The sequence below is a fragment of the Arvicanthis niloticus genome, chromosome X (assembly GCF_011762505.2).
Source record: "Arvicanthis niloticus isolate mArvNil1 chromosome X, mArvNil1.pat.X, whole genome shotgun sequence".
In the NCBI taxonomy this organism is placed as follows: Eukaryota; Metazoa; Chordata; class Mammalia; order Rodentia; family Muridae; genus Arvicanthis; species Arvicanthis niloticus.
The window spans coordinates 80,144,164-80,170,627 of NC_047679.1; the positions used below are offsets into that span (position 1 = coordinate 80,144,164).

At 42.2% G+C, this 26,464-nt stretch overlaps 1 protein-coding gene across 2 annotated transcripts in view; it reads right to left on the reverse strand.

The window, feature by feature from the left end:
* Window positions 1-21,575, reverse strand: part of Pcdh19 (protocadherin 19) — a 100,210-nt gene extending 78,635 nt beyond the window's left edge. The window contains exons 1-3 of one of the 2 annotated variants that reach the window (XM_076918891.1): window positions 17,999-21,575; window positions 15,052-15,192; window positions 14,051-14,378 (exon numbers count right to left, since the gene is read on the reverse strand). In XM_076918891.1, coding sequence (XP_076775006.1) covers window positions 14,051-14,378; window positions 15,052-15,192; window positions 17,999-20,145 — 2,616 coding nt within the window. In that variant the 5' untranslated portion in view covers window positions 20,146-21,575. The remainder of the gene's footprint in view (window positions 1-14,050; window positions 14,379-15,051; window positions 15,193-17,998) is intronic. The other variant, XM_034484666.2, reaches the window with a different exon arrangement.
* Window positions 21,576-26,464: the final 4,889 nt, after the last annotated feature.

Below are 26,464 nucleotides of genomic sequence, written 5' to 3' on the forward strand. Positions count from 1 at the left end.
ATCACATATGATCATGCAATAATAGATCACTATTTCTATAAAATGCATCTTGTCATAACAAGAACAAACTTAAAATTCAAATCTAAAGTCATTTACTTAAATGTATGCACATAAAAAAAAGTACAGTCCTAATGAAGGCTCTAGTCCCCACTTATGTAATGGGCAGTCTATAGCTTTAGGCTGCAGGTGTTTTCCAGTTTTTTTTTTTTTTTAAAGGAAATACTTCATTCATAATTAGGGTGATCCTTGCAGGCTTCTCTTCTAGCTATGATGTAATGGGTGCAGAATCTGCATGTGGTTTCTTTGTTCCATGAAAATTTTTTCACAGTATCTCCACATTTTGATGTTCAGCTACACAGATAGTTTACGTTTAGATGCAGTGCTTGCCATGTGAGAAAAAAAAAAAAAAAAAAAACAAGTATTCAAAAGGAAGCCGTGCTTTGAATTTCTGGTGTTCAAAACTGCACTGTTAGGGAAGCACTCAAATGATTTTCCTTTTCTTAAAACGGTTGAACCCATCTTACCTTACTGAAAAATATTGTTGAATTCTTAATTTCCACCACCATTAATGACCACTAATTTAATAAACCCCTCTTTTTCTTGTATGATAAACAAAGTTATGCCAAAGTAATGTGTAAATCCCAGAGGTAAGGAGCAGGGCATAAAATCAAACAATACAGAACACAAAATTTTTATAAAAAATCCACAAACTATCCACTCAGTAAAAAAAAAAAAAAAAAAAAAAAGGATTTCCAACAAACTCTTTGCCTAAAGCACAAAATCTATGGTATTAAAAATTTGTACAGGTTGCAGTTAGCAGTTGCTATTTTAAAGCTCCTCTTCCTAAAAATAAGACTTAAAGCTTTTAAAGCAGATATCTAAAGCTGATGAGAGCAAATTTTTTACAGGAATATACAGATAAAGGAGGATAATATTTTTCCTAACACTATTTCTCACATTTTAAAGGTGACTGTTAAAGGAAAGTATTAGTTTTAAATGTAATTTTTCATGCCTGTTATTAATTGGAAGAAACTTTCAGGACAAGAAATATAAGAGGAAAGCTGCCAAATTTTGATTGAAAATGAAAATAAGAAATGTATTTGTTCTAGTCCTCCTCAAAATAACTTATACAATCTGTCTGTGTCATCTCTTTGGGCTTTATACTCACTGTACAGTCTAGCAGTTATTTTTTTTTAAGTAATTGGCTTTTTCCAAAAAAAAATGCATATTCAAATAAATGTAAAAAATTTGGAAAACCAGAAACTAGGTTTATAAAAAAAATCTAACATGATTTCTGATATCCTACAATATACACCTGTATATTCAGATAAATTACAATCTGTGGTAATGCCCCTTGGTTTTCTCTCTTAATCTCTCTAAGCTTTAAAACAAATGGAACCTATGTGTATGTGCTGTTCTCTTTTTATTCTATTTCTTTCCAGTTAATATACATCATGAACATTTTCCTCTATCACTAAACATTCTTCAGAAAATTATCTTATATCTTCAGACTATTCTAATATATGGGTATGTATTTAATCATTCATGAAAGATGATACAATGTCTTAATTCTATATGTTGTACTGAGATTAACACTGTAACACCACAGCTTCCAATGTAAATCTAAAATACTCTCCTTATGATAAATTTCAAAAGTAGAAATAGATAGTATAAGATTATTAATGTGCATTTCCAAACTGCCCCCGAGAAAGCCATGAATTTCATTGATTATACTCTATGTAGCTGGATATCTTATCACACCCTTAGCACCCCTGAGTATTGTTTTTCTATAAATTTTGTTAATGTGATGAGTAAAATCTGAAATCTTGCTTATCAAATTACAGTCTGTGACTGATTAAGGTGATAAGTTGGTAAAGATACAGTTGTGGATACTTTAGCTTATATTTTATACACTTCTGTATTGTTTGATCTCTTCAGTAATAAGCATGCATCATTTTTGCAATTAAAAATTAATAATGTCATTCCATTTTATTACCTGATTAACCTAACTGAAATATTTTCATATGCCATAGTGATTATCTGATTGCTAAAATTGAAATATTTTCATATCTATTGCCATCTTATAGATTCTCTATGAATTCCCTATTTGTGTCCATTTTACATTTATATCTTAATGTTTGCCTTTCTGTTGATTTGTAACAGTTATTTTTATATAAAGGGTTTTTTGCAGTGTCCCTTTATCTGAGATATTGTCCCTGACCTTCCTAAAATAGTCCTGCTTCTTAGTACATATGACTTATGCTTTCTTATTTTTAGACATCACCATCGAAATTTTATTTATTCAATTATTTATTTGTTTATTTGCTTCCACTCATACAAACGCAAATTCAGTGAAATCTGGAAATGTCTTTTGCTCACTTTTGTAGCTCTAGTGCTTTGAGTAGTGACCATCGTATAGTATGCATTCTACAAATACTTGAAAAAATAATGAATTAATAAAATATAGATACTTTAATTCATAGAAGCAAAATAGAATGGTAATTGCTTGAGGTTGTGTTTGGCAAAAGTACCAAGTTTTGACTATAAAAATGTTCTCTACATGTCTGATATGCAGAAGAGTCACTATAGCTGACAACAATGCTGTACTGTACTCTTAACATTTGCCAGGAACTTAAGTTCTCAGTATTTTTTTAAAGTTATAGTATATGAGATGGTGGATACAATAATTAGATTGATTATGTAAATCATTTCACAGTGTATATAGACACCAAAATACCAATTTTTGGACCTTAAGTGTGTAAGATTTCCGTTTACCAAATAGTTCCAATAAAGCTCTAAAACAAAGAGAATAAATATATTTTATCTAATTGCTGTATGAATATAAAATCTTTTCTCAACATGTGTGTTTTTAAAAATATATTTCTTATTGTCAAGCAACTACATACTACCATCTAGTAACATCTGATCATCTAAGCTATGAGGGTAAGCACTTCCTATCCTTTCTAATTTTTCCAAGTAGAGTAAAAAAATGGTAAGGAAAACCAAAAATATTTAGTGGCTAGTGAATGGATACATGTTTTCAAGACAAATTTTTAAAAATTGACTACTAAACAGGACTTCCATTCGTTAAACTGTACAATCAAATCATCATAGCAGGCCAGGTTTTATCGAAAACAAATGAATATCCTGTAAAAGCAGGAATCTTTTACCACTAAAGAGCTAAACTTATCAGGAGATAGTCAATAAACAGCTGACACTGTACAAAAAGAATGATATACAACTGACCTGTCTCTCAAAAGACTACTGAAAATGATTCTTTAGAGGGTTTCAGTAGAACACCACCTCCCAAACTGCTTTCCTCTGATTTCCCTAGCCCCTGAAGTAGTTACTGACTCTCTGAAAGAGGGTGTCTTACTGCAAACAATGCCCCAAGTCCTGCCGACATGTATTGGTTTTAATAATTCTGGAATAATATCCAGTTTGAAAGAAAATCTAGCTCATATTTTGGCTCTCAAGTAAAGCCCCAAGTGCCCCATATTGATTCCACAAGGCTAAGTCAGCCTCCTCTTAGGGACTGAAATTAAAAATAACGCCACAAAAATACATTTTTATTGAATTCTGGCTCTTTGCTGATAATCTATAGCAAACAACAAAATGAGCAAAGCCAAGCTGAACTGCCCGTCATGCCAATGAATCCCACAAAGAATGATAATCGGTGAGTCATATTGTTAAACGCGAATTTTATTGTTAAAATATTTATCTCAGCTGCAAGGTATGAAAATGAGAAAACTTCCCAAGTGGAGCTTCAAACAATTGTATTAAAAGTTGCATAATTTGGTTAGATTGATCTTAGAATGGTATAAAAAGCTGCTTATTTCCATACTGTTGGCTTCTGTTGGTATAAAAGGTTAGGTATTTTATCAATATACACAAAAAAAACCCTTCTCAGGAATAGCTAGCTTTAAAAGGAAAGCTCACTGGCTTCCAGCTTATGAATTTTTAGGTAGGGTGATAATCATCAACAGAATTTATAAATACATGAATCTGTCCCTCTGCAAAGTTCTATTTAATCGGGCAAGAGAAATCCATCTCTGATTCATCCCTAAAACAAGTACATGCTAAGTAAAAGAAGATGGGGACACGCATTGCTGCCTTTATGGAAGAATTGGAATTGGAATGTCAAATGATATACTCACCAACAATTATATAGAATATGCTATCTTCATTTAAATGCTACAGGGCCATTTCTACTCTGTCACTGGCCATAGCTAATCCCCTTGCCCTCAATACAACCAACAAAATTAACATTATCATCTATAGACTCAAACCTTAGTGCAATCAGCTTTATACAGCTCTTCACACCATTGCTACAGAATTCCATACAATTGCCTTGAGATGAGGTAAATGAAGAGACTGGAGATTCACCAATCCAGTCCCTTTTCATATTATTTCAGGTTTGATGTAAGTTGGTATTTGTTTGGATTCTTCAAAATTCCTCATTTAAGATTTTTAATTCTTTACTAATAACAAATTTCAAAAAAAGCAAGTCCTTTTTGTGAAGATTTGAATTTTGTTTCACCTGTTTTACTAGTGAAACTAGTCCCTATTACAGGACTGTAGATTGCTACATCGTCATCATTGGGGATACAGTGACAGTGTCAGTCACATTCTAGAAAGAACTATATTGATGGCGTTTTCCAGGCTCACAGAGTTAGGAGGGCAAAGTGTTGCAAGTTTCCAGTACATTTTTATCAGGTGCCCCCAACTATGAGAGTGCATAGTCACAAACCTTTGCAGTTCCAGATTTTTCTCCACTTACCACCATCTGTTGTTTGAGGGTACCTGATGATCAGATGTAGATGCCAAGCAATAATTCCCAACATCACAGCCTTGATAGCATGCCAGCTTCTAACAACTTTTCTCTAGCATGTCACCACACGATGCATAGTTTGTGAAAAAGCAATTTCATTTTCTTTCTACCTCAAGCATCCCCATTACACTGTTACTGCAATGGAGCACACCCCCTTTTTCCATTTCTGAAGAATTACCAGTAGAGGTGAAATTAAAATGAGTGTAAGAACATACATCCCAATAGCAAGCAAGAAAATTGGTGTTTCTTCTGTAAAATTTGATATTTGTTTCTAAAAACACAGTAGCTACTTTAAATTGTTTTGGAACTTTAAAAAAAAAATCAGGTAAAATCCCACTATGAAAGGGAAACATCATTATTTAATACTTATGTCAACATGTTCTCATACTCTGTCACTTGAAAATATATCCTTGAGAAAATAAAAAAGCTCTGATTGAAGACGTGATCAGTACGGCAAAATTACAGTCAATGTCAGTCCTGTGAGCATAGTGTACCCATGCCTTTACCATCGTCTCTGTGATTGGCAACACCAAGAAGGAGTTGAGTCTTCCAATAAGTCATTAAGTATTCCTTGTAGCCAAATGCATTCATCACTCTCCCAGGTGTCAAATTTCAAATATTAATGTTATAGCACAGAAACTTTTACTTATTGAGAATTGCTCAAGGGTTAAACCAATCCCTCTGACTACAGGCAGGCAGTCACCCTATAGTCACACATCCTCACCAGAAAAGGTTTTATGGCAAATTAGCTATACATATTGGCAGTCTAAACCAGTCAGACTTCTTCAAATCAAACCATGGGAATTAATGAGAGACAGGAAGGTTTTAAACAAATACAAACTCAAAAAAGACAAAATGAAAAACAGTTCTCAGGAAATAACTTCCAAAGAATTAAACAAAGTCACTCTAGAATATACTTTAGCTGAGCCTCGCGTTCACATGCAACAGTGATTATCCGACAGCTTTTTACTCAGAATTCTGAAGTAAAAGTCATCCCCGAAAGGTCTACCCTTGGCCGCACATTAGGGCAATAGCATTGACTTCCTCACATAGGAAACTAGCAGAGGTAAGAGAATGAATGACAAAGAGGGCATGATCTTAAAATCATAGATGTGTTTCTATGTATGCACACACGCGCACGCTCGCACAAGTGCACACACGCAAACACACACACAGAGAGAGAGAGAGAGAGAGAGAGAGAGAGAGAGAGAGAGAGAGAGAGAGAGAGAGAGAGAGAGAGCTTATTCAAAGAATCCATTTTGGCCAGAAAAAAAAAAAACAAGCTACAATCCAAGAAGAGGTGCCCTTCATGCTCTGGAAATCAGATTTAGGAGCAAACAATCTAGAAATGTGAGTCCGCCAAGGCCAGTTACTGGTGGTGCTGAAGGAGAGCAGCTTGCCACAGAACAACAGCCAGATGGGGCCCAGTGGGAGAAGCTGAAAACTGGCCACCCTGGCACTCAGAGGCTTAATGGAGCATCCGAAGACTATGCATATGAAGACAGTGCTTAAGCATCTGACATTAAGAAACTCTGGTCTAGTCCACTAATGCCGGGCTTAAGAAGTATACAGGCAGGCCTGACACCAAACTTCTTGTCTGTTTAAATCTCAAATATGCACAAGCCTCATGATGGCTGCTCCTAACACTTGTCAGTCGGCCAGTCTCCTTTCATCTGAAAAATCCATTCTCTCCCTTCCCGAATACTCAATTTAAACAAAAATTATGAAGGAATCCTTTCATATTTCAAAGCAATTTCTAGGCTGTACTCAATCCAGGGAATCCTCGTTGATCTGAGGAGCTTTTACATTGTACATCAAAAAAAATAAATAAATAAAGGGAATGAACTCTAGAAGAGACAGTAGGAAGAACTAAAAAACATTCCTGGCAGTTTTGTGTCTTAGCCTTAGGAAGAGTGTAGTGGGAGGGGAAAGACAGGGCTGAATTGGGGGAGCTATCCATTTTTATTTAGTGTTTTAGATCTGTAAAAAAAATAAGAAATATTAACATTTGTTAAATCTAAATGACATGTATCTGTCTGGTCAGGACTCTATATCATTTTAACTGTTACACAATTGCATTTTTAATTAAGCGAAAATCAGACCAGAAATTAGCCAGCAAGAATTCTCGAGCCAGTTACCTTTCAAGGGAATAAGGAATTTACCCCAGCTTTCAACACTTATGTAAATCTTACCAGGGTAATGAGCCCCACTTTAAACAAACAAAATATATAAAACTCCAGACTTCCGAAGGCAATCATTTAAGAGTTGATTGTTCATGTTGGGATCCTTTCCTTAAGAAGGAATCCACCTTAGGTTTCTTTAAATACGGAAGACCACCTCGGTTAGCTAACAAAGGGTCTAATTTGCAAAACAAACACTCACTGACTATCAGCTTTTCAGGAATGCCCCTACCAACAAAGGTTTATCTGTAGATCCACGCAGAGAGGATTGGTGGTTTTCTATTCTGAGGGAGAAAGCACTTGGACGCTGAAGAGATACTGTCAAGTTACCTGGGGTCTACTTTAGCAACAAATGTATGAATGTGGGCAAATTATTTGCCTTGGGGTGGGAGGTACTGTGCATTGAAGAGAGGATCTCACGTATGCCCGTGGACTACATACTCAGACCCTTTGTTTTACTTTTTATTTTGAGATGAGGGTTCAGTAAGTTGCTTAGAGTGGACTTTAATTCACACTCTGAGCCAGGCTGGGCTTCAATTTGGGACTCTTCTCCATCAAGCTCCCTGGAGCCATGATGACACAGCTGCCCACCAAGTCCAGGACATTTGCTTTTCTGTAATTAACGTTTTCATGACCATAGAGCCCCTTCTAAGAACTATTTCAAGAATTCTATGGTGCTTTGTGGTCACAGCCAATGTTTTACGCAAAACACTAAATGAAAGCCAAAACAGCTTCTTCATGGGAAGACAGTGACAAGCCTGTTGTTCATCATTCCTCTGGGGGACACAAGCAGGCATTAGTAGACTAGAAGCTGGTGACCCCACTAAGCAGCCCACACAAAAATCACTCCTCATACTCAACAGGAAATGAAACTTGAAGAGCGTTTCCCTCTGCAAACAACTGACCCTCTGGGACTTTCACTTCAAGCCTCTCAATTGTTTGAAGTAAATGAAGCACACATTAAAGGCCAGCCAGTCACACATCAAGATATCCAGCCTCCTCTCAGTGGGGAGAAATGGCTGCTCCAGCACCAGCTTCCCACCTCAGACACAGAACTCTTATACAAATGCCTTTATTTATCCACATCTGAGACACTATCCAACCAGGCTCGGCCTCCCCTAAGCCGTGGAAAGGAAGACTTACAAGCGAGGTGTCAACATCTGAAAGTCCAAGCAGGTACCTCAGGTCTACTGCAGGGCCATGAATGAAAGACTGTAACTCGTTTATGCCAGGAGGTAATTTCATCTTTTTTTTTTTCATTCCTTTAACTCCTGGTAAGCTATCTGATACATGTTATGGTTCAACAGCTGGACCCAGTATGTGGATTCAACAGTAAAGCAGGGCAAGTTAAGGAGGAAAGGGGATGGCCCTTTCACTTAGTAAGTCTGACTAACAAAAGAAAAGCAGGTTGGACCACAATGGTCCTGTGATAAGAGGCATTCCAAAGCCCCAGAGCTTTCTCTGGAAAATGTCCTGCCTCCAGGTCCCCGGGGAGAAAAATCTCAGGATCATTAGCAAGCACTCTGGCTAAGCTCAACTTTAGTGAGGGTGTACAGGGAGAGAGATGATCTCTCAGGTAACCAGTTAATTGCCAATAAGGAATGATAATAATAAATTAGCAAATACTAATGTAAACTAACTCAGTTCTGCAGCAGTTGCGTGGAGACGACTGAGGAATAGTTTATTCTGGAGCACATCTTGCTAGCTGATGCCCGCTGGGAGACGCACTACCTCAGCTAGCTGGGAAACAAATGGGCCCAGTAAACATACAGCAGGCAATGGGTAGCCCAAGAATATCCACTAATAGAAGTAGAACCCTTGAGCTTTGAAGAAAGCCAAAGGTGGTACTAAAATACTTTGTTTTTTTACTGCTTCATCCTGCAGCCTCAGGATTTCTTTTGACCTTTATAGATATGGCTTCAATGAGTCCAAGATCCCATAAGAACAAGGAAACTTTAAAAAAAAAAAGTTCACTGAAGGAAATTTTTGTTGGTTTTAGAATTAGTGATGTAAATTTAGAATTTAGTGATCTAAAACTGCAAGTGATGCTGTGTGATACCTGTACTGTCCAAGCTACCTTCACCATAGTTACTAGGTTTCTATCGCTTTCTGGATCTGTTGTCTGCCTGATTGGCTTGTGGTTATCCAGAGCCAAAATTTTTCTCAAGTCATTGCAAATACATACCTTCTTTGTTTTAAGGAACAAAGAATGCTGAGATATTTCTTTCATTATTTTTTTTTATTTTTCTTCAAGACCTAAATGGTGTTTTTTCTGTATCTGCCATAACATGGACATGCATTCAGACATTTTGTAGGACAACTGGAAGCATTCATTATGTTTCCTGACTAAAATATCCTTGTTCTTCAGATTCTTTCTCTGCTACATTACTACTTAAAAATCTGTTTCACAAACAACTGGTGCAAAGCAAGAAAGCAAATGGGAGGGCACGCGCGCACACACACACACACACACACACACACACACACACAGACACACGGATGTTTTACATCAAAGATGCTATAGTTTGCCAGCAAATGGTTTCAAGTGAAAAAACAAAAAGAAAATTCAAGATTGAGGGTAAGTCAAAACAGAAATCCCTTTCATCTCTATAGACATCCTGGAGGTTTCTGCCTACTATCCCCTCATGCAGAATTGTCAGCCTCAAATCATTCAGCACCTAAAACTAAAATTTGAAAATATCTCACAAAATGTTAAATGTATTTGGACCATTCACCCATCCAGAATGTGAAAAGAGATAGACTCTAGTCAAATCTCAATTCTTCATAGGAAAACCGTGAGTTCTATTTGCTCCTTCTAATGACCAGAGCCCCTACTGAGCAAAAGGGCAATACAAGAATACTAATGTACAAATGAATAACATATTTTAGCACCCAGAAGCACCCACTATTCATGCTTCCATTTACATAACATCAGAAGGAATAAAAAACAGGGCACACTAAGGGATTCTCAGAAAATGTTCACGTATTTTTAGAAAAATATTAGCAAACTAAAAGATCTAAAATATTTCTTCTTTTCAACTTCCTTTTTTCTTCTGTTCTCTTTGTCTTTCTGTCTCTGTGTGTTGCTCTCTGTCTCTCTGTCTCTCTCTCTCTGTCTCTCTCTCTCTCTCACTCACACACACACACACACACACACACACACACAAAATCCACACACACAATCTCATTTACAAATAAACTCTATTAGCTATATAAACTAGGATACCAAAGAATGTGAACCTCACCTTTGAAGTTAAAATATTTAAAAGGTACAAGACATCACTAATTCTACAAAAGCCTTCTGCAAACAGTAAAGACACCTTCCACTTTACCTCCTCACATTTGTATACAAAGCCTTAAAATTGCTGTGGCTGACATCCCAAGCAACAGCAGAGGACAGGAAAATATTCATTTCTGGTTCTATGGGAGGCTATCTCTGCAGTACAAGAAATTCCAATTTTCTAGACCAGTGCTCCACTTCCTTTACCTAACCCCACCTAACCACATTCAAAACCATGTTCCAAGGTTCTTATACCTGACACCATTTAAAAGTAACTAGGTTTACAGATTATAAAAAGAAAAGTCACCCTCAAGGATAAGGGTAATTAATGGTAGAGCACTTGACTAGCATGCACATAGCTCTTTGTTTGAATCACACCACCTAAATAAAAGCCACCTTTATTCAATTCAGCACCAAGCCTAAATAGCTCAGCAGCAAATTTACATAAAAATGATATCAGGTTTGCCTTGGAAGGAGAAATACTAAGTAGCATACAAAGGAACAGGTGATTAACGCTATCTTTGTGTTGTCTCCTTAGCAGTTGATCCTTTGAATGATCTTGGCTCCCCAGCTAGACTGTGAACACTCTGAAAGCAGGAATTTCGTTTCTCTTACATGTATTTGGAAACTTCAAGCTATCTGCTACATAGCTGGGGACATTGAACATTATAAAAGTACTTAGTAATTTGATTTAATGCAGTGGTGATCCATTTCAAAGTGAAGTGGAGTTGGAAACAGCAAGGGGCAAGCACAGTGGTTCTGAGTCTTACTTGTCTAATTGCTATTTCAAATAAGCCTTATCACTGTTCAAATAATAAAAAAGTGTGTGTCATGAAAGGTAACACAGCAGAAGAATCTAATGGTTCCAATCTGAAGAGAAAGAATGTCACACATCATATGCTTAGGAAAGGGACACCATTCAGAATTAAAACTGTGTTGTCTTTTTCTTTTAAGCTCTGATGTCAAAGATCAAGTGTTTTATCTTTGTATCACTAGCAGACAGCAGATGCAATATTTAACACATTCTATACATGTAATAAATGATAGTGGGTTGAGTTAAATAACAAATAGAAATGGTTTCATGAAATAACATAAAGGATAATTTTTAATGTCATAATATGACTTAAAAGAAATTTCCATAGAATCATCTACTTACTACATCATAGCATGTATCATTCTGTACTATAATTGCTCCATAAGTAAATTGTTTCTTGGATGGATAAGTTAATTAATGGGAAAATTATAAAGGTAGGAAATACATCAGAACATTATTATTCTAGGAATTCCACGGCACAAAAAAGTAACATTACATGTTGACCTCTTTAGCCTGTGCATTCATTGTATTTTTAATTTTTTTTATTTTTATTTATCTCTGGAACTACAGAACATAGAGAAGTACCTTATAAGAAACATACACTCAACAAATGTCAGTTGAATAAAAGTTCAGGGGCAGCTAGTATGAAAGAAAAAGAGAAGTACTCTTTTCCCTATTCAGATCTTCAGGATCAATACAGGCTAAATATCTTCTTGGTGGATGCTTGACTATGAACTCTCCAGAACTAGGTACTGGTAATACACATATAACCTCAGCCTAACCCTATACACCAGACCAGTGCACTTTTGTCAGACAAAGAGGGTATCTGGCGTTGAAAGTCAGGGAAAGCATCAGAACTAAGACTAGCTTTCTGAAATTCTTTGTTTCATCCTGCCTTTAGAAAAAACTCAGAAATGACACCAAGATATTAGGCGAACCAAGAAGCTATAGTTACTATCTCCTGTTTCTCCCACATATTTGATAGTTAGCATGGCTCTCTTTTCTTGGGAACTTGAATTGATTGTAAAATGATCACTAAATCTTTATGATTCAATTCTTTTGTCCACCTCACTAAACAATAACAAACCAGCAACCAAATACACAATGTTAGCATTTTTCAACTTCATTGTTCAAGGATTACTATAAGTCAATAGTCTGGTTACAGCATTGTGTATCTATTATCTACACAGAACCAGCCTAAATTCCTCTTTGGTCATAGAGACTGGAGAGACATACCAAGTGAATAGTCCATTGCCAATGATAAGTCTCCAATTTTCAATTAAAACAAAATTCTACCTTTTTAGGGACAATTATAAATCATATATTCTCTTTACAATTCATAGTGCTTTATTTTTCCTTGGAAACTTTCCATAATAGATTTACCCATTGCTTTAGATGAGAAAACAAAGGACCCAAGGTGTTCCATAGTAAAAGGTGACTTCTGAATTCAAAACCATAATCTATTTGATTCCACCACAAACCCTTACCTCTCCATCTTCATTGCTGAACTATTAGAGGTCCACAGTATCTCTCCAAGTAGTTTATGAGACCTTAGCAGCAATAAGGGTCATTAATACTTAGAACTGAATGTACCTGACACAACACTAGGCTTTCAATAACTTTTTGTTTATAAAGTTATGTACTCAAAATGCTGGTGCTTTTGCTGAGTTGCTCAGTAAAAATACTTCTTTTTCTGTGCTTTTAATTATAGTAGGAATTATTTCCCAGGAACTAGGAGACACAATGAAACAATGTAAATGGTCCTAAGCACCCTTTGCCCTACAAAACTGATACAAACAATATGAGTCCATTTTATGTTCCCGTGATTGCCTAGCTATAACAATCTGAATCATTTCTAAAGGCAGGAAGTACTATTCAAACACTTAAGAAGTACAGAGCAAGATGATCTACTCCTCCCTTTCTGTATGATCTGCTCTCTGGGTCAGAGCAAGTTCCTCGGCATCTCTAAACCTTTGTTTCATCTTCCACCAAAGAGAAATCTATCAAGGTATCTGACTGTCGGTTTCTAATGAGATGATGCCTACACAAGTACCCTGGAAAGCTGTTGAAGTCCACTTGAAATCTACAAAATAGCTTTCATAGTGACTAGGAAGAGAGCATGTCTCCCAGTATATCAAATTTCCAACCAAAGGACTTAAGCATTTCACAGAAAATGAAACCAACTTAAGGACTTGTTTATAGTCTTTTATGCAGTCCCCTCTTCTCCCCAATCTCACCACCATCACTGGCATATCACCCTACTTTCACAAATCATTTCAATAAGCAACAATCATTTGGCCATATTGTGTTTGTAAAAACATATCTCCAGGAAAACACCCAAACTGAAGGGAAACAGTTAATTCAAATGCATGTCTACTTCATGCAATATTCATGTTAGTGACAGTTTCAACCTCCTCAACTGTCAAATATTACCAGAATTGCTAAGAACCAGCAATGTGACTTTTAAAACTTTATTGCTTGTATCCTATTGACCATAGTCTCAGCAGGATAGATGGTAGAAAACAAAAAAGCCAAGTGTAGAGTGCCTTTAGGATTCTGAACCACAGGAGGAAAATGAAATTGAAACATTACAGGGATTCACTCATCTTCAATACTGCTTGGCAACCCTAAACTGTGTTAGTCTCCAAGCAGTTAGCACTGGCTTTTGAGCGTGCATATCTGCAACAGGTGAAGCAATCTTTTACTATGTTGGGACATTACGAAGGCACATCAAGGCTCAGATCATTTGAGCTCAGACTCCCCAACACCACCCCTTCCACAAAAGCTCCTGATGTTGAATCACTATTTGTCCCAAAAAAGCACTATTAGCAAATGTAAAAATGGACTTAGACAAGAGATGTGCCTCCACAATGGCCCGTGGTATTAGCAAGCAGCTCTAGAAGGAGATCTGGGAAGACCTCACAGAACCACTTAGCTGCACTCACCTCAGGCAGGGGCACACCATTGATGATCAGGTCTGGCTGCTGTGGGCCCTGGCTGTTGAAGGAGTGATGGTAGATGTGGCTGGCAGTAGTGTTGCGGGTATTCTGGTTCTCCACATTCAGGAAAGTGCTCTCAGAGCGACGGCAGCCCAGGGGCAGTGTCTGCTGGTGGTAGTCGAAATAGTTGAGGGACGAAGTAAGGGAGGAGCAACTGACAACATTCATCTTGTCTGTCTCCTCCACGTCCCGAGGTACAAGGCGGATGTCATTCTTACTAATTTTTTTCTTCTTACTTGATTTCTTTTGATGCCCATAGGAGTACTCAGCGATTCTATGTGACAGAAAAGGCAGCACGAATAGATAACACCTTCCCAGACCATGTACTGATGAATAAACATTAAGCACCCCAGAGGGTTGCACCCCATCTCTGCTCCAGCTCCTTATTCTGGTGCATTACATCATCGTGTTTCTCCCTGTGCTTTTTGCATGCGAAAACAAGCTGAGGGCCATGAAGTTTTCATGTTAAACATATTAACCTCCCACCAACCCTTCCCAAAGAAAATTTCATATTTCAATTTGAAATTTTTCATTGTGAGTGGCCAGTAAGCAGGGGTGAGTGTGGGGAAAGTTGAGCCTATGGGGGAGAGCATGAAAATGCTCAAATCTGATGCTTCCCTGGAACCTAAAGGAAGTATTGGGTAAGGTAAAAAGTAAGTGCCAATTTAACAGAAAAGGAAATGGAGGGAAATAAGAAAAGCCCTTTCCAATGCCTCCAGGAATTTGCAATGTGGCAAACACCATGGATCAGCTTCCTCTGAGATTAAACTGAGCACTTTTAGACTAGAGGTTCAGACCCTGTCCTCCAACAGTACCTAACTCTGCTCATCCACACCCTCCTCCTCCCTACCCTAGCCCAGCTCCCTTCTACTTTCCACCCTTCCCCCTCCTCTCCTAGAGAAATCTGATAGCCAAACCCATTTGAATGAGGGGAAATGCCTTTTTACCTCTTTCCCCTTAGGCTCACTTTCTCCTCTGCCTTTTTGTCTTGCTCCTTGCTAATGGGAGAAACCGAGATGCAATGCAGACACTTGCTGTTTTGTCCTTTTATAAAACAGCCGAGGAGACAAGTGATGGTTAAACAATTACTGCAAAGGAATTTAAAGGTTAGTGCAGTCAGCATCCTTCTCCATTCAGGTGTACCTACAAGCAGCTGTGCTGCAACTGGAACATAAAAAGCTCAATTTAATTAACACTGACACAAACCCAGGAATGTGCACCAAAGACACCAAGCATTAAGAGACTTGTCAAAAGAAATACATTAAAATGTAGTCAGATTTTCAATATCATGTATTACTTTGCACATAATGACTTCAGCTTATTGTTTGAGAATTCAATCACTGAGTAATAATCAGCAAAACAATAAGGTTAATAAATAATACAGGTTGGACTTTGCAAGTGAAAGAGTGTGTCTGTATTCTCTCACTTGACAAAGCTAATTGTCAGAATACAATTCAGGCAGCAACTGCAGATCATCTCACTAGTCTCATAAATGAATGCATTTCAGGAAGAGGTCCTGCAGAAGCAAAGAACTAGAAAACCCTGCCTAATCACATAGAAAGATAGGCTTCTCCTGAACCTTAGGATTCTAAGAAGTCTGAGCAGATATGGAGTTTGCATATCTCCCCATATATACCAAGGCAAATTATTGCTCTGTCCCCAGGATCTACCCAGAGATAAGCAATTTATTTCACCTCACCCTTTCACTCTCTGCCCAGTCTGCCTTGAAATGATGGCAAACTGATGATACAGAGGCCAAGGGACAGATAAAAATCCCCCAAACTTCAGGACTAGTGTTACATTTCTTTTCTAATCTGTTTACTGAATCAATTGGGAAGTTCTAATCATTTTGTTTACCCATGATGGGTAACTTTGGCAATGCCCCATCCAATTATTCAGCAGAGGCATTCAATGCATGGCCCATTCTGTATTGACCAATTATTTAATTAAACTGTACTTCATTAATCGCAAGCCATCACAGGGAAGAGTGCTTTACAAAATACACATTTGGGTGAAGTTGGAGAGCATTGAGATTTGCACTTTTTTTCTCAATTCAAATGCTTTTCCTTGTTTAATGATCTCTCTGGCAAGCTCTCAGAAAGAGTTCTTACTTCTAGTCATATATCACCAAGAAGTGGCAAAGCCTTCAATATCTTTATTTCAAGCTGATTTCTTTTTCATCATGGGAAGGGTCTTTTGCATTTACTTTACGCTGAGAAAATGGCTTAGAAAGAGTACCCTCTGTCATTATCTCCATATAAATAAAAATTTTATTGAGCCTGCATTTTTCTCCTATAAAAATCGCCACTGGCTGTCACAGGTTTCAAAGGTAAGAGCAATATTAATTTCCATTTCTCCCATCTGAAGTGACTTGGTACTGGAGGAAAGAAAAGTCATGGCCATTTCACTAGTAACAGGATTAAAGCATTTATGAGGCATTGCAGCTGCTCTTTTATGGCACCTGATTGATATTCATGTGTGGTTAGCATTTGTCTACTAACTTGTGTAATGCAGAGAATAGTAAAAGGGAAACAATAATTGCATTGCTGTTACATATTCAGGGAGCTCTGATTCACAGAAGTGTGTATTTCAGATGGTGTCAGATACAAATCGGACCTACAGGAACATATTTTGACTGATTAACATGCAAGCACAGATGGTACAAGATACAGTGGATGTGGAGGTGTGTTGAAAGTACACACAAGCACACACACCTTGGCTGGAAATAGCATCATTCATTTTCAGCAAAGTAAAAGAATAAATAAAAATAACTTTTTTTCAACTGTTTCGATGAGACACTGCTGGAAAAAAAAATGTGCATTATCCTAAGTAGGATTCTAGAAATTCTTAGACTTATTTCTTCTATCAAATTGCAAGGAAGTCTTCAGCAAGAACCTCTAATGTGTTAATCAAGACTTTAAAATGCTACATTACATGCCATTCAAGTTTCTACTTCTCTTCTTTTTCCTCTCCTCTTGTTTCCCCACCCCCACACACATCCTACACAGACTTCAGAGAAACTGTAACACAATAGCCCATAGTGACATCCACTGGTAGGGACCAGATCTTAATGCCACAGCACAGTTCCACATTAAAAGAAAGCATAGCCAACTCCAGAAGATTGCTATTTTTACTGAAACATCTGGATGCAATGTCTTGTTTCTCATTGGGATGTTTGGTCTTCACACACTAACCAAGCAGATATTTGAAAACATACAGATGCCTGACAGAATTTCACTTTGTATAGCCATATGTCTGAGGACTACATACAAAACAAGCTAAGAATACATTCAAAACCACTAATGACCTGCTTCCCCCGCACACTGCTTTCTCTCTTCCTCCTCCTCTCTGTTTCCCATCATAAACTCTCACTCAGCTCTCTCTGAACTGTAACCCTACAGCAGGGCAAGACAGCTGCCAGTACACCACCTCCTTTCAGCTCTTGTCTGCAAAACACTGTGCTCCAGGAAATCAAGCCCTCCAACCATGATCCCATAGAACTTTTGCTACAAACATGAAAATCTGTCTCTCTTGAGCTCTCCCTCCCTCCCACCTCACTCCTTGATTCTCCCTCCCTCCCCCTCATTTTTTCTACCTTAACTTCATTGGAGACAGCTGTGCAAATTTTAAAATGATAATTGCTTTTCTGCTCATCATCATTATGTGACAAAATCCATTCAAACAGTAAATGATTATCTTCCAGCAAATTGTCAGATCAAAAGAATTGATCAACTTAGACTGTCACAAACTTCTCACCCTCCACAAAGAAGCATTGTGCGTATGCTGCATGCATTTAAATAGAAAACAAAAAGCACTGGGAGTTTTACACAGACACAAATACACACATCTTACTCATTCAAAACACAGAAGAAAAGAAAGAAAACTTGGCTCTACCTGCAATTGTAGGTCCGGATCTCTTTGTTGTCACGCTTGCACTTGATTGCCACGAAGATCATAGTGACAAAGAGAATGCCGGCAATGGAGCCCAGAGCGATAATGAAAATCAGAGATAAGTTCACAGAGCCCATTGACTCTTGGGCATCCAGAGCTGGGGATAGGTAGATTAGGATAAGGGCAGACGCTGAAAGAGATGTCTTGCCATGGTCATGGGCCACCACTATAAGCTCATAGGAAGCCTTGGAATTCTCATTAAAGGTGCGAGTGGTTCTGACTTCTCCATTGACCTGGTCTATTTCGAAGAAACCTCGGTCACCTTCTGTCATGTCATAGGTGACTCGGCCATTTTCTCCCTCATCATAATCGTCTGCCTTAACTACAGTCACCAAATAGCCTATGCCTGCGTTTCGAGGAATGTAGACCTCGGCAGTGCCATTGATCAGAGGTGGGGCCGTGATGACCGGGGTATTGTCGTTGACGTCTAGGATAATGACCCTCACTGTGGCATTGCTTTGGAGTGAGGGCAAGCCGCCATCCTTGGCCAGGACCTTGAATTCAAATGCCTTGGTCTGCTCATGGTTAAAGGATCTTAGCGCATAGATGTCACCAGAGTTGGGATTGATAGAGACATAGGTGAAGACTGGCATGTCTCTCACCTGTGATGGCACAATTTGGTAGGAGACGCTGCCATTGAGACCCATGTCAGGGTCGCGGGCAGACACAGAGAGCAGATAGGCGCCAGGAGTGTTGTTCTCCTGTACAATTACTTGATAGTAAGGCTTGGAGAAGTGTGGGTGGTTGTCATTCTCGTCTGTGATACGCACAGTGAAAGACTTGGCACTTTGCAGCATAGGCACACCGCTGTCTCGAGCCTGAATAGTAAGATTGTACTGGTCATGCTGCTCTCGATCCAGCCGCCCATCAACAAGAATAGTGGAGAAGCTCTCATACTCCTGCAGCCGAAAGGGGACATTGCCCAGCAAGCGGCACTGCACACGTCCATTGAGACCCGAGTCCCGATCAGACACCCGAACCAGGGCAATCACGTAACCCGGGGGGGCGCTCTCGCTCACCTCGACAAGCTCGCTATTGACCGACAGTAGGTTGATAATTGGGGGGTTGTCATTAGTGTCTAGCACGCTGACAGTGACTTTGCAGTGTGCAGGGATAGAGTTGGGCCCCAGGTCTTTGGCTTGCACATCCAGTTCGTATACGTGGCCCTCTTCAAAGTCTAGCTCACCGGCGACAGTGACCAGGCCGCTGTGCGGGTCAATTTGGAAGAGTTCACGCGTGCGGTCATTGACATAACCATAGAAAGAGTAGACCACTTGGCCGTTGGTGCCCTCATCTGGATCGCTGGCATTGAGGCGGATGACGGGTGTATTGGGAGGTGAGTTTTCAGGCACGCTCACTGAGTAAGTGGACTCGCCAAACACCGGGTTGTTGTCATTCGAGTCGGTCACCTTGATGCTGAGGCCAACTGTGCCCATGTGTGGTGGGTCGCCTCCGTCGAGCGCCGTAATGCGAAAGCTGTAATGTGACTGTGTCTCACGGTCCAGGCTCTTCTCCACTACCAGTTCAGCAAAGCGCGAACCGTCACCCCGCGTCTTTATTTCCAGGCCAAACAGCTCGTTGGGCGTGAGCTCGTAGGTCTGCACACCAAAACTGCCTGAGTCCGGGTCATATGCGCTGTCCAGTGGGATGCGCGTGCCGGGGCTGGCTGCCTCGGAGATCTCCAGCTCAATCTGTGCGGCCGGAAAACTGGGAGCATTGTCGTTCAGGTCTTTGATCTCCACCTTAATCACACAGATCTCCATTGAGCTGGACATGACCTCTAGGGAGATAATACACTTGGGGCTCTGGCGGCACAGGAGGTCTCGGTCAATCTTCTGCTTAGTGACCAAGAGGCCCGAGCTGGGGTTGATGTCCACCAGGTGCGGAGCCGAGTTGGACACCACGCGGAAAGCAGAAGCCTGTCGGGTATCCATCGCGAAGCCTGCCTCCCGAGCGTCCTTGGCCACATTAGCGATTACCGTCCCGGCGCGCTGCTCCTCTTCGACCGAGTATTTTAGGTTAATCAGGGCGGCCGCCTGGGTCCACAGTACAGCCAGCAGCAGTAGCACCGGCAGCAGGAGAGACTCCATGGCTGTGCGGGGCTCTGCCTGGCCTCGCCTCTCCACTCCCCTCCGAGACCGACGCCGCCGGCGCTCCAGCTTCCCGCCAGCTCGGGCCGCCTGTTGCGCGCGCCCCGTGGCCCCGGAGGCCGCCGGAGGAGTCCCGCCCAGGGCGGCCCGGCGGCGGGCGGGATGAACCCGCACAGGCTCCAATGCTGAGCTTGCAGTGGTCTCAGCAGGGACTGTCTGGGGGCTCGGGGGCTCCAGGGTGCCCAGAGAGCGCCGAGCAGCCCCGAGCCCCCTCCCTCCAGCCCGGCTACTCAGTTTTCCCCTTTCAAAGTTAGCCAGGCGGGACTGGCCGCAGCGGCTCAGGGCTGCGGTTCGAGCGGCGCTCGCACGCCTCGGACGGCCACGAGCAGCAGAGTCGGGAGTGTACTTGGGGCTCGGACGCGGAAGGCTGTCGGGGCGCAGCCTCTCAGGCACTGGCCGACCCGCCGCAGCGCACTGGCACTGGGGAAGGCGAGCGCGCAGTCTGTGCACCTGGCATGCGCAAGGACCTCCCCCCAGCGCGCCCAGCTCACTGCGGAGGGAGCTCCCGCCTGGTACGCACCCTCCGGGATCGGGGGGGGGGGGCACTCTGACCTCTTCTAGGCCTGTTAGAGAGAGGGGGATCGCAGGCAGAAGTCTGAGTTGCTGGCAAGATCCGTGGGCTCCCGGGGATTTGGCAGAGCTGGAGGGCTGTCCCGGGGCGGGCAGAGGAAGGGGGAGGGGAGAGATGCGAGAGCGCTCTCTCGGGTGCTGAGGTTGGTGTCCGAGGGCGTGGGGAGTACGTCTGCCCAGGATCCGAGGTGGGCTCAGGGTTCCTCCCACAGAGCAGTTGTGGGTCTGCGGGCGTTTATATCTCGGAAATCAAAGTTACCAACGCAGCCCAGGCCTCCGCCTTAAGTTTATGAAAACGGGAAGATGGCAATTTGTCCGAGAAAATCAAAGTCCTGCTCTTTCCAATTGCCCCGGGGAAGGGGGAGGGGGACACGGGGAATGGGAAGGTGAAGAAAAGAAGCTACTACAGTACCGGCCAGGAGAGGCGGGGCTGCAGTCGCGGGTACCCGGGGCTTCTTCGGCTTCCTGGGTTTGGGCTGGGGTGTTGCTTCAAGGACCGCAGCAGCGCTGCCGCCGCCGCCGCCGCCGCCGCCGCCAAAGAAAGCCTTCCTTAGTTCAGCCGCATGTCGCTGGGGTCCGCCTGGGCAGCTGCCAGGGTCGAGGGTTTCTGTCGCCTCCAAAGTTTACTTGCCGGAGCTTCTGGATCCCATCCTCCAGGAGAAGCGCTGTCCGCCCTGCTTAGGGCTTCCTCCCTCCCCGGCGCTCGCGCGCTAGGGAGGTCTGTCCGTGGATGTTCAAAAGGGAAAGGGAGGAAGAGTGAGTGTGTGGACGAGTGTGGTGAGAGAGTGAGAGAGAGTGTGAGTGTGAGAGTGGTGAGGGGAGTGGGGTGAGGGGAGAGAGGGCGAGAGTGAGAGAGAGAGAGAGAGAGAGAGAGAGAGAGAGAGAGAGAGAGAGAGAAGAAATGGGTTTGGGGTGGGAGGTTCGGGTGAATAGGCTCAGCTGGAAAGCCGGGGAGGACACTGCGCCGCAGCCCGCAAGGGGCTAGGGAAGTGAATGCTCGTGTCCTCCGGGCAAGCCAGGCATGGTGAGCGGTAGCTGGTGCTGCCGTCTGCACCCGCTCGCCCGTCTCCCCTCTCAACCAGCCGCCGCCGCTACTGCTGCTGTTGCTGCTCCTCCTCCCGATGCCGCAAACTACTGGCCACGGAGTCTGGAGAGAGCTGGAGAGAGCCCGAGCTGCCGAGCCCGGCTACGCCAGCCACTAGCCAATCAGCGCGCAGCCCAGCGGCTCCGGTCTTGGGGCGGGACCAAGGCGCGAGGCGGGGGGGGGAGGGGGCGGAGGGAGGCGGGGCCAAGCGGAAACTTACACACCGGCCCAACTGAGTAGAGTACCCTGGCCTGCAGAGCCCCTGCGGGAGTGGGGGTGGGGGGTATCTGACTGGCATGGGACAAGCGAAGTAGGGAAAGGAGAGTGAGCCAGATTTGAGGTGTGCTGTCACTAAAGCTCAGTCCACCAGAGCCCCTCTTGCATCTCTTGTTTGCAGAGATTACAGAAAAAGACATGGGTTTGATTTTTCTTTTCTTACTGTTTATCTCCCTCACGTATCTTCATATCTTAAATGCAATATTCTCTCTGGTATCTCTTTATCTCTCCTTTGTCTCACTCTTCAGCATTTCTGTTTCTGTTTTCTCTTATTCTCGGGTAGTGGAAGAAAGAGGAGTAAGCGCCCCTGCTATGGTCATTCATCAAGCTCTTGGCCAGTGTATCTTCACTTTTGCCAAGAGCAAGGCCGCCACCCATTCAAACCATTATCCCTATCCCTCCTCATTGGGAAGATGATACACTCCTGGGAACACCCCAGAGTGCGCGCACACATACAGAGAGAGAGAGAGAGAGAGAGAGAGAGAGAGAGAGAGAGAGAGAGAGAGAGAGAGAAGCAGCTGCTGCTGCAGGGCTGCTGGTCCAGTCTGGCTCACTCAGGTCTCTAGTTAATCAAAAGGGATCGGTGGCTTAAGGACTTAGCCTCTAAGAGTTCTGGCTACATTTTCTCACCCCTCACCCAACCCTATCGGTTAATTTAGCTTCCTATAAATAAACTACGTTTGAGAAAAGCTAGTGGAGCAGAGCGGACGCCACCGTGCCGCGCCGCGCCGCGCCGCGCCTAGAGAGCCCAGATCCGGACAGAAGCTATGGAGTGGGCGCGTCGAGGTCCCTGGCAGCTGTGAGCCCGCTATGGTGTGGTGGGCGCTCAGCGTTCCCCAGGGCCTTTTCTGTCTGGGGTCTTCCACTTCTTCTTGGGTGGTGGTGGCAGCTGTAGCCTTTGCCAATGCTGGGAAGCTAGAGGCCGGTGTGGCCAGGGTTGACATCAAGCTTAGTCTGCCTTCCAGACCAAAGGCACCCTAGAGACAGAGGTGGACTCTTCTCCGCCCAGATCTAAAGCTCTTAATTAAGATCGCGAGCAGAAAGAATCAAAAGCGCCCTCGATGCGCATTTTTTTTTACTGTTTTTTTTTTCTTTTTGAATTACAGATTGAGGATGGGAAAGATTGAGGATGGGGAACAGCTTCTGAATTCACAATTCTTGGATAGAGCAAACCTCCTTTCTGAGTTATTAGTCTCTGTTATTTGGGAGTCTTGGTTGAAGAAACTCATAATTAGCTCAGCGACTTCGGCCTGAACCTGTAGTCTCAAAATAAGACTCGCTTTCGCCCTTCAAAAAATAAATAAGAAAATGAAAAACGCATTTGGACATATAATGGGTTCCCCCCACCCCCCAAAAGAAAAAAACTGCCATCTTCTTGCAAAGAGCAACCCAGCTGCTTAAAGGAATACATCATCCAAAGGAACTAGTTTAGCAGCCTTTACCTTGGTGGTGGGAGTGGGAAGACAGCTTCCTCCCACAAAAAAGGGGGGGGGATGAGGGAATTATTTTGCTAGTGAGGTTGAGACTGGACTATCTGAAAGTGTTACCAAGGCCAAGGAGAAAGTGCCTGATCCGCTTGGCTCCTGGGGGTTGTTTCGAATTAGAATGCAATTCAGCCCAGAACATCAGGGAAAAAGCCCAGGCATCTGCAGTGAGAATCATTTCATTTTGATCATTTAGAGCTGCGGGCAGACTGCTGAAAGGGTGGCTTCGGGCGTCGGTTCCGTGGTCCGCCCAGGTTTTTTTTTTTTTTTTTTCTTCCCAAACACCGTTAGAGAAATGGGCAAGTAGTGGAAGAGCGGGAGAAGATGGCAGGCAGAGCTGGCACACCTCATGGGCTGCTGAAGGAAGGCTTCCATTTGATTTATCATAGTTATTTACCTTTGATGTCAGCGAGTGGGGGTGAAGTGCAGCTTGGTCTAATTAAAAAGGTCTAAAAAGGCACTTGAAATGGGTTTGCTATCTGATCACGGGATGTGAGTTCCGTGTTTGGCAGCTTTCTAAAATATGGCTAGGACTATTTAAACACAACAATTAGCAGCATACTAAAATGTTTGCATGCTTTGCTTAGAAGCTCTTAGCTGTAAACTTTAAGGCGATCTGTTCCCCTTTAAGTTAAAAAAGGATGATGCTGCTTCCTTGTGGCGAAGGCTGTCAGGAACCCGCTGATCAATAAAAGTAAACTGGCGCCTCCACGGCTTGATTGAGCGGGAGCAAAGAGTCTGAGAAGTAGTCTCGGCCATTACCAATCCCCCAGGTAATGAGAAATGGAAGAATTACTCAGGTAAAATGATTAACATTGCCGTGGCATCTGAAAAAATGCACACAACAAGCTAAGAAGACTGCGGACCTCTTACCTTAGGGAGTGCTAATAGAATGTCTATATTCTGCCGTCTTTCTAAAGATAAATAGGAGAATTCAATTCATGTAGAATGGCATTACCTTTGTAATTGCAATCGCATTGTAAAGACATGTTCTGTCTTTGCAAAGACAACCCTCTTCCCTAACGCAATGGCACCATTTCCCCGGCTTGGCTTCTTGCTCACTGCTCACATTCCAGGCACCCCCCCCCCCCATTCCAAGCAGAGCACCAAAGTACTTTCAGTTACCAAACTGCTTTTACAGAAGGCCAAATGCTGAGAGAGGCAGGGGGTCGTATGTATCTGCTTCCATTCTTTCCCATCACCTCCCCCACCCCCAAGCTCACAGTGACAGTTACAACCCCCTGCACACACAATAGTTCTTCCATCCCCCAGTCTATGTCTATAGATAATCCTAACACCCTTTGCTTTCTGACTCCTTTTTTCCCCTAATATGTACCCGAAGTTATCGCATTCCAACAATACTACTAACTAAATGATGGGCCCCAAACCATCTTCATTATCTGGAATTTATTAGCTAGCTGACTAAAAGCGTCTGCACGGAGATAATGAAAACAAAAAAGAAAGTTCTGTTCGTTTTAGCTTCCGTTACTTCAATCCTGAGGGGAGCCCCGCCTTCCCAGCCTCTTTAGAGACACAAGAGGGCCATCTAGTGACCATCTCTAGTATTTTCCCACATAACAGGAAACAGGAGGCTCTGGGTACTAGCTGGACAGCTTGCTACAGCTTTCTAGGCCAAGTAGGTTCCTTAAGCTACAAAGGCCAGAATCAAAATTGGTTTTTAAAAACTGTGGTTTTGTCCTTTGAATTTTATACACACCACTAAAATAGTCCAGAATGTCAATAAACAAAATGGGTAAATCCTTACCTTTAAATCAAGCTGATACATGAGTCTAATCTTTGTCCCCCACCCCCAAGACTCAGAAGGGAAGGTTTGACTCAGAAAAGTTTAAATTTATGGTAGAGACTAAGATACCAGGATATGAGGGACTGTAGACTTAGAAAACTTCAAAGGAGCTTTCTGAGATATGATTACAAAATCATTTGTTTCACCCCCTCCCCTAAAAGAATAAGATCCAAGCAACTCCAGGTTCCCTTGCTCCCCACCTTCCTACATATTTGTTCTTCTCATCTCTGACCTTGCTGCAGAAAACCAGATGCTTCTACCTTGAGTTTTGCTGCATCTCATGAGCATCCCATCCCCCAAATAATTTGACCAGTGGCCTAGCAACATTCTCTTAGAAAGAATAGCTTGATTTAAAAGCTAGCCAAAGTCAATCTCACTTTCCTTGACTACATATCTTCTCTCCTGGCTTGAGATACAATATTTAAAATACACAGAAATAAAAGAAGAAAAGGGGTGGGGGGTAAGCAGACAGAGGCATAAAAGTGTCCTTATTAAAGTCATCATCTTATTTAAGCTTTACAGTAACCATGGGAGGTAGAAATTCTTTGCAGATGTGGATGCACGGTTGCAGAGGAGTGCAATGATTTGCCAAGATGACCTCATTCCACAAAACTCAACCACTTTCCTTGTGAAATCAACAAGTGCTGGCTGTGCGCCCAGCATTGTGTTAGGGAGAACAGGGTTTGCTAAAGATGGACCTCGTCCCTGTGAAGATTAAAATTCAGTTCACTAATTGAATAACAGCATGTAGTTTCTATACACTATAAATATTCCTTGAGAAAGAACTAAACTGGGGTTTATTATGTTGACAGCTTCCTGAAATTCTAATCCCTTCTACCTCAAAGGATGACCAGATCTGTGGTGTCTTCCCCACCTCCACCCTCATTGACCCAGGCAGTTGAAGTAAAGGCAACAAGAGGAATGGTCAAGGATGTGGGCCTGTGGAGCAGGAATGAGGTGTGGTTTCCACTATGATGCATGCCTGTTTCTGACTCTTTTGGAACACCAGGAAAACTAGAGATGGTGGGGACCAGGAAATGA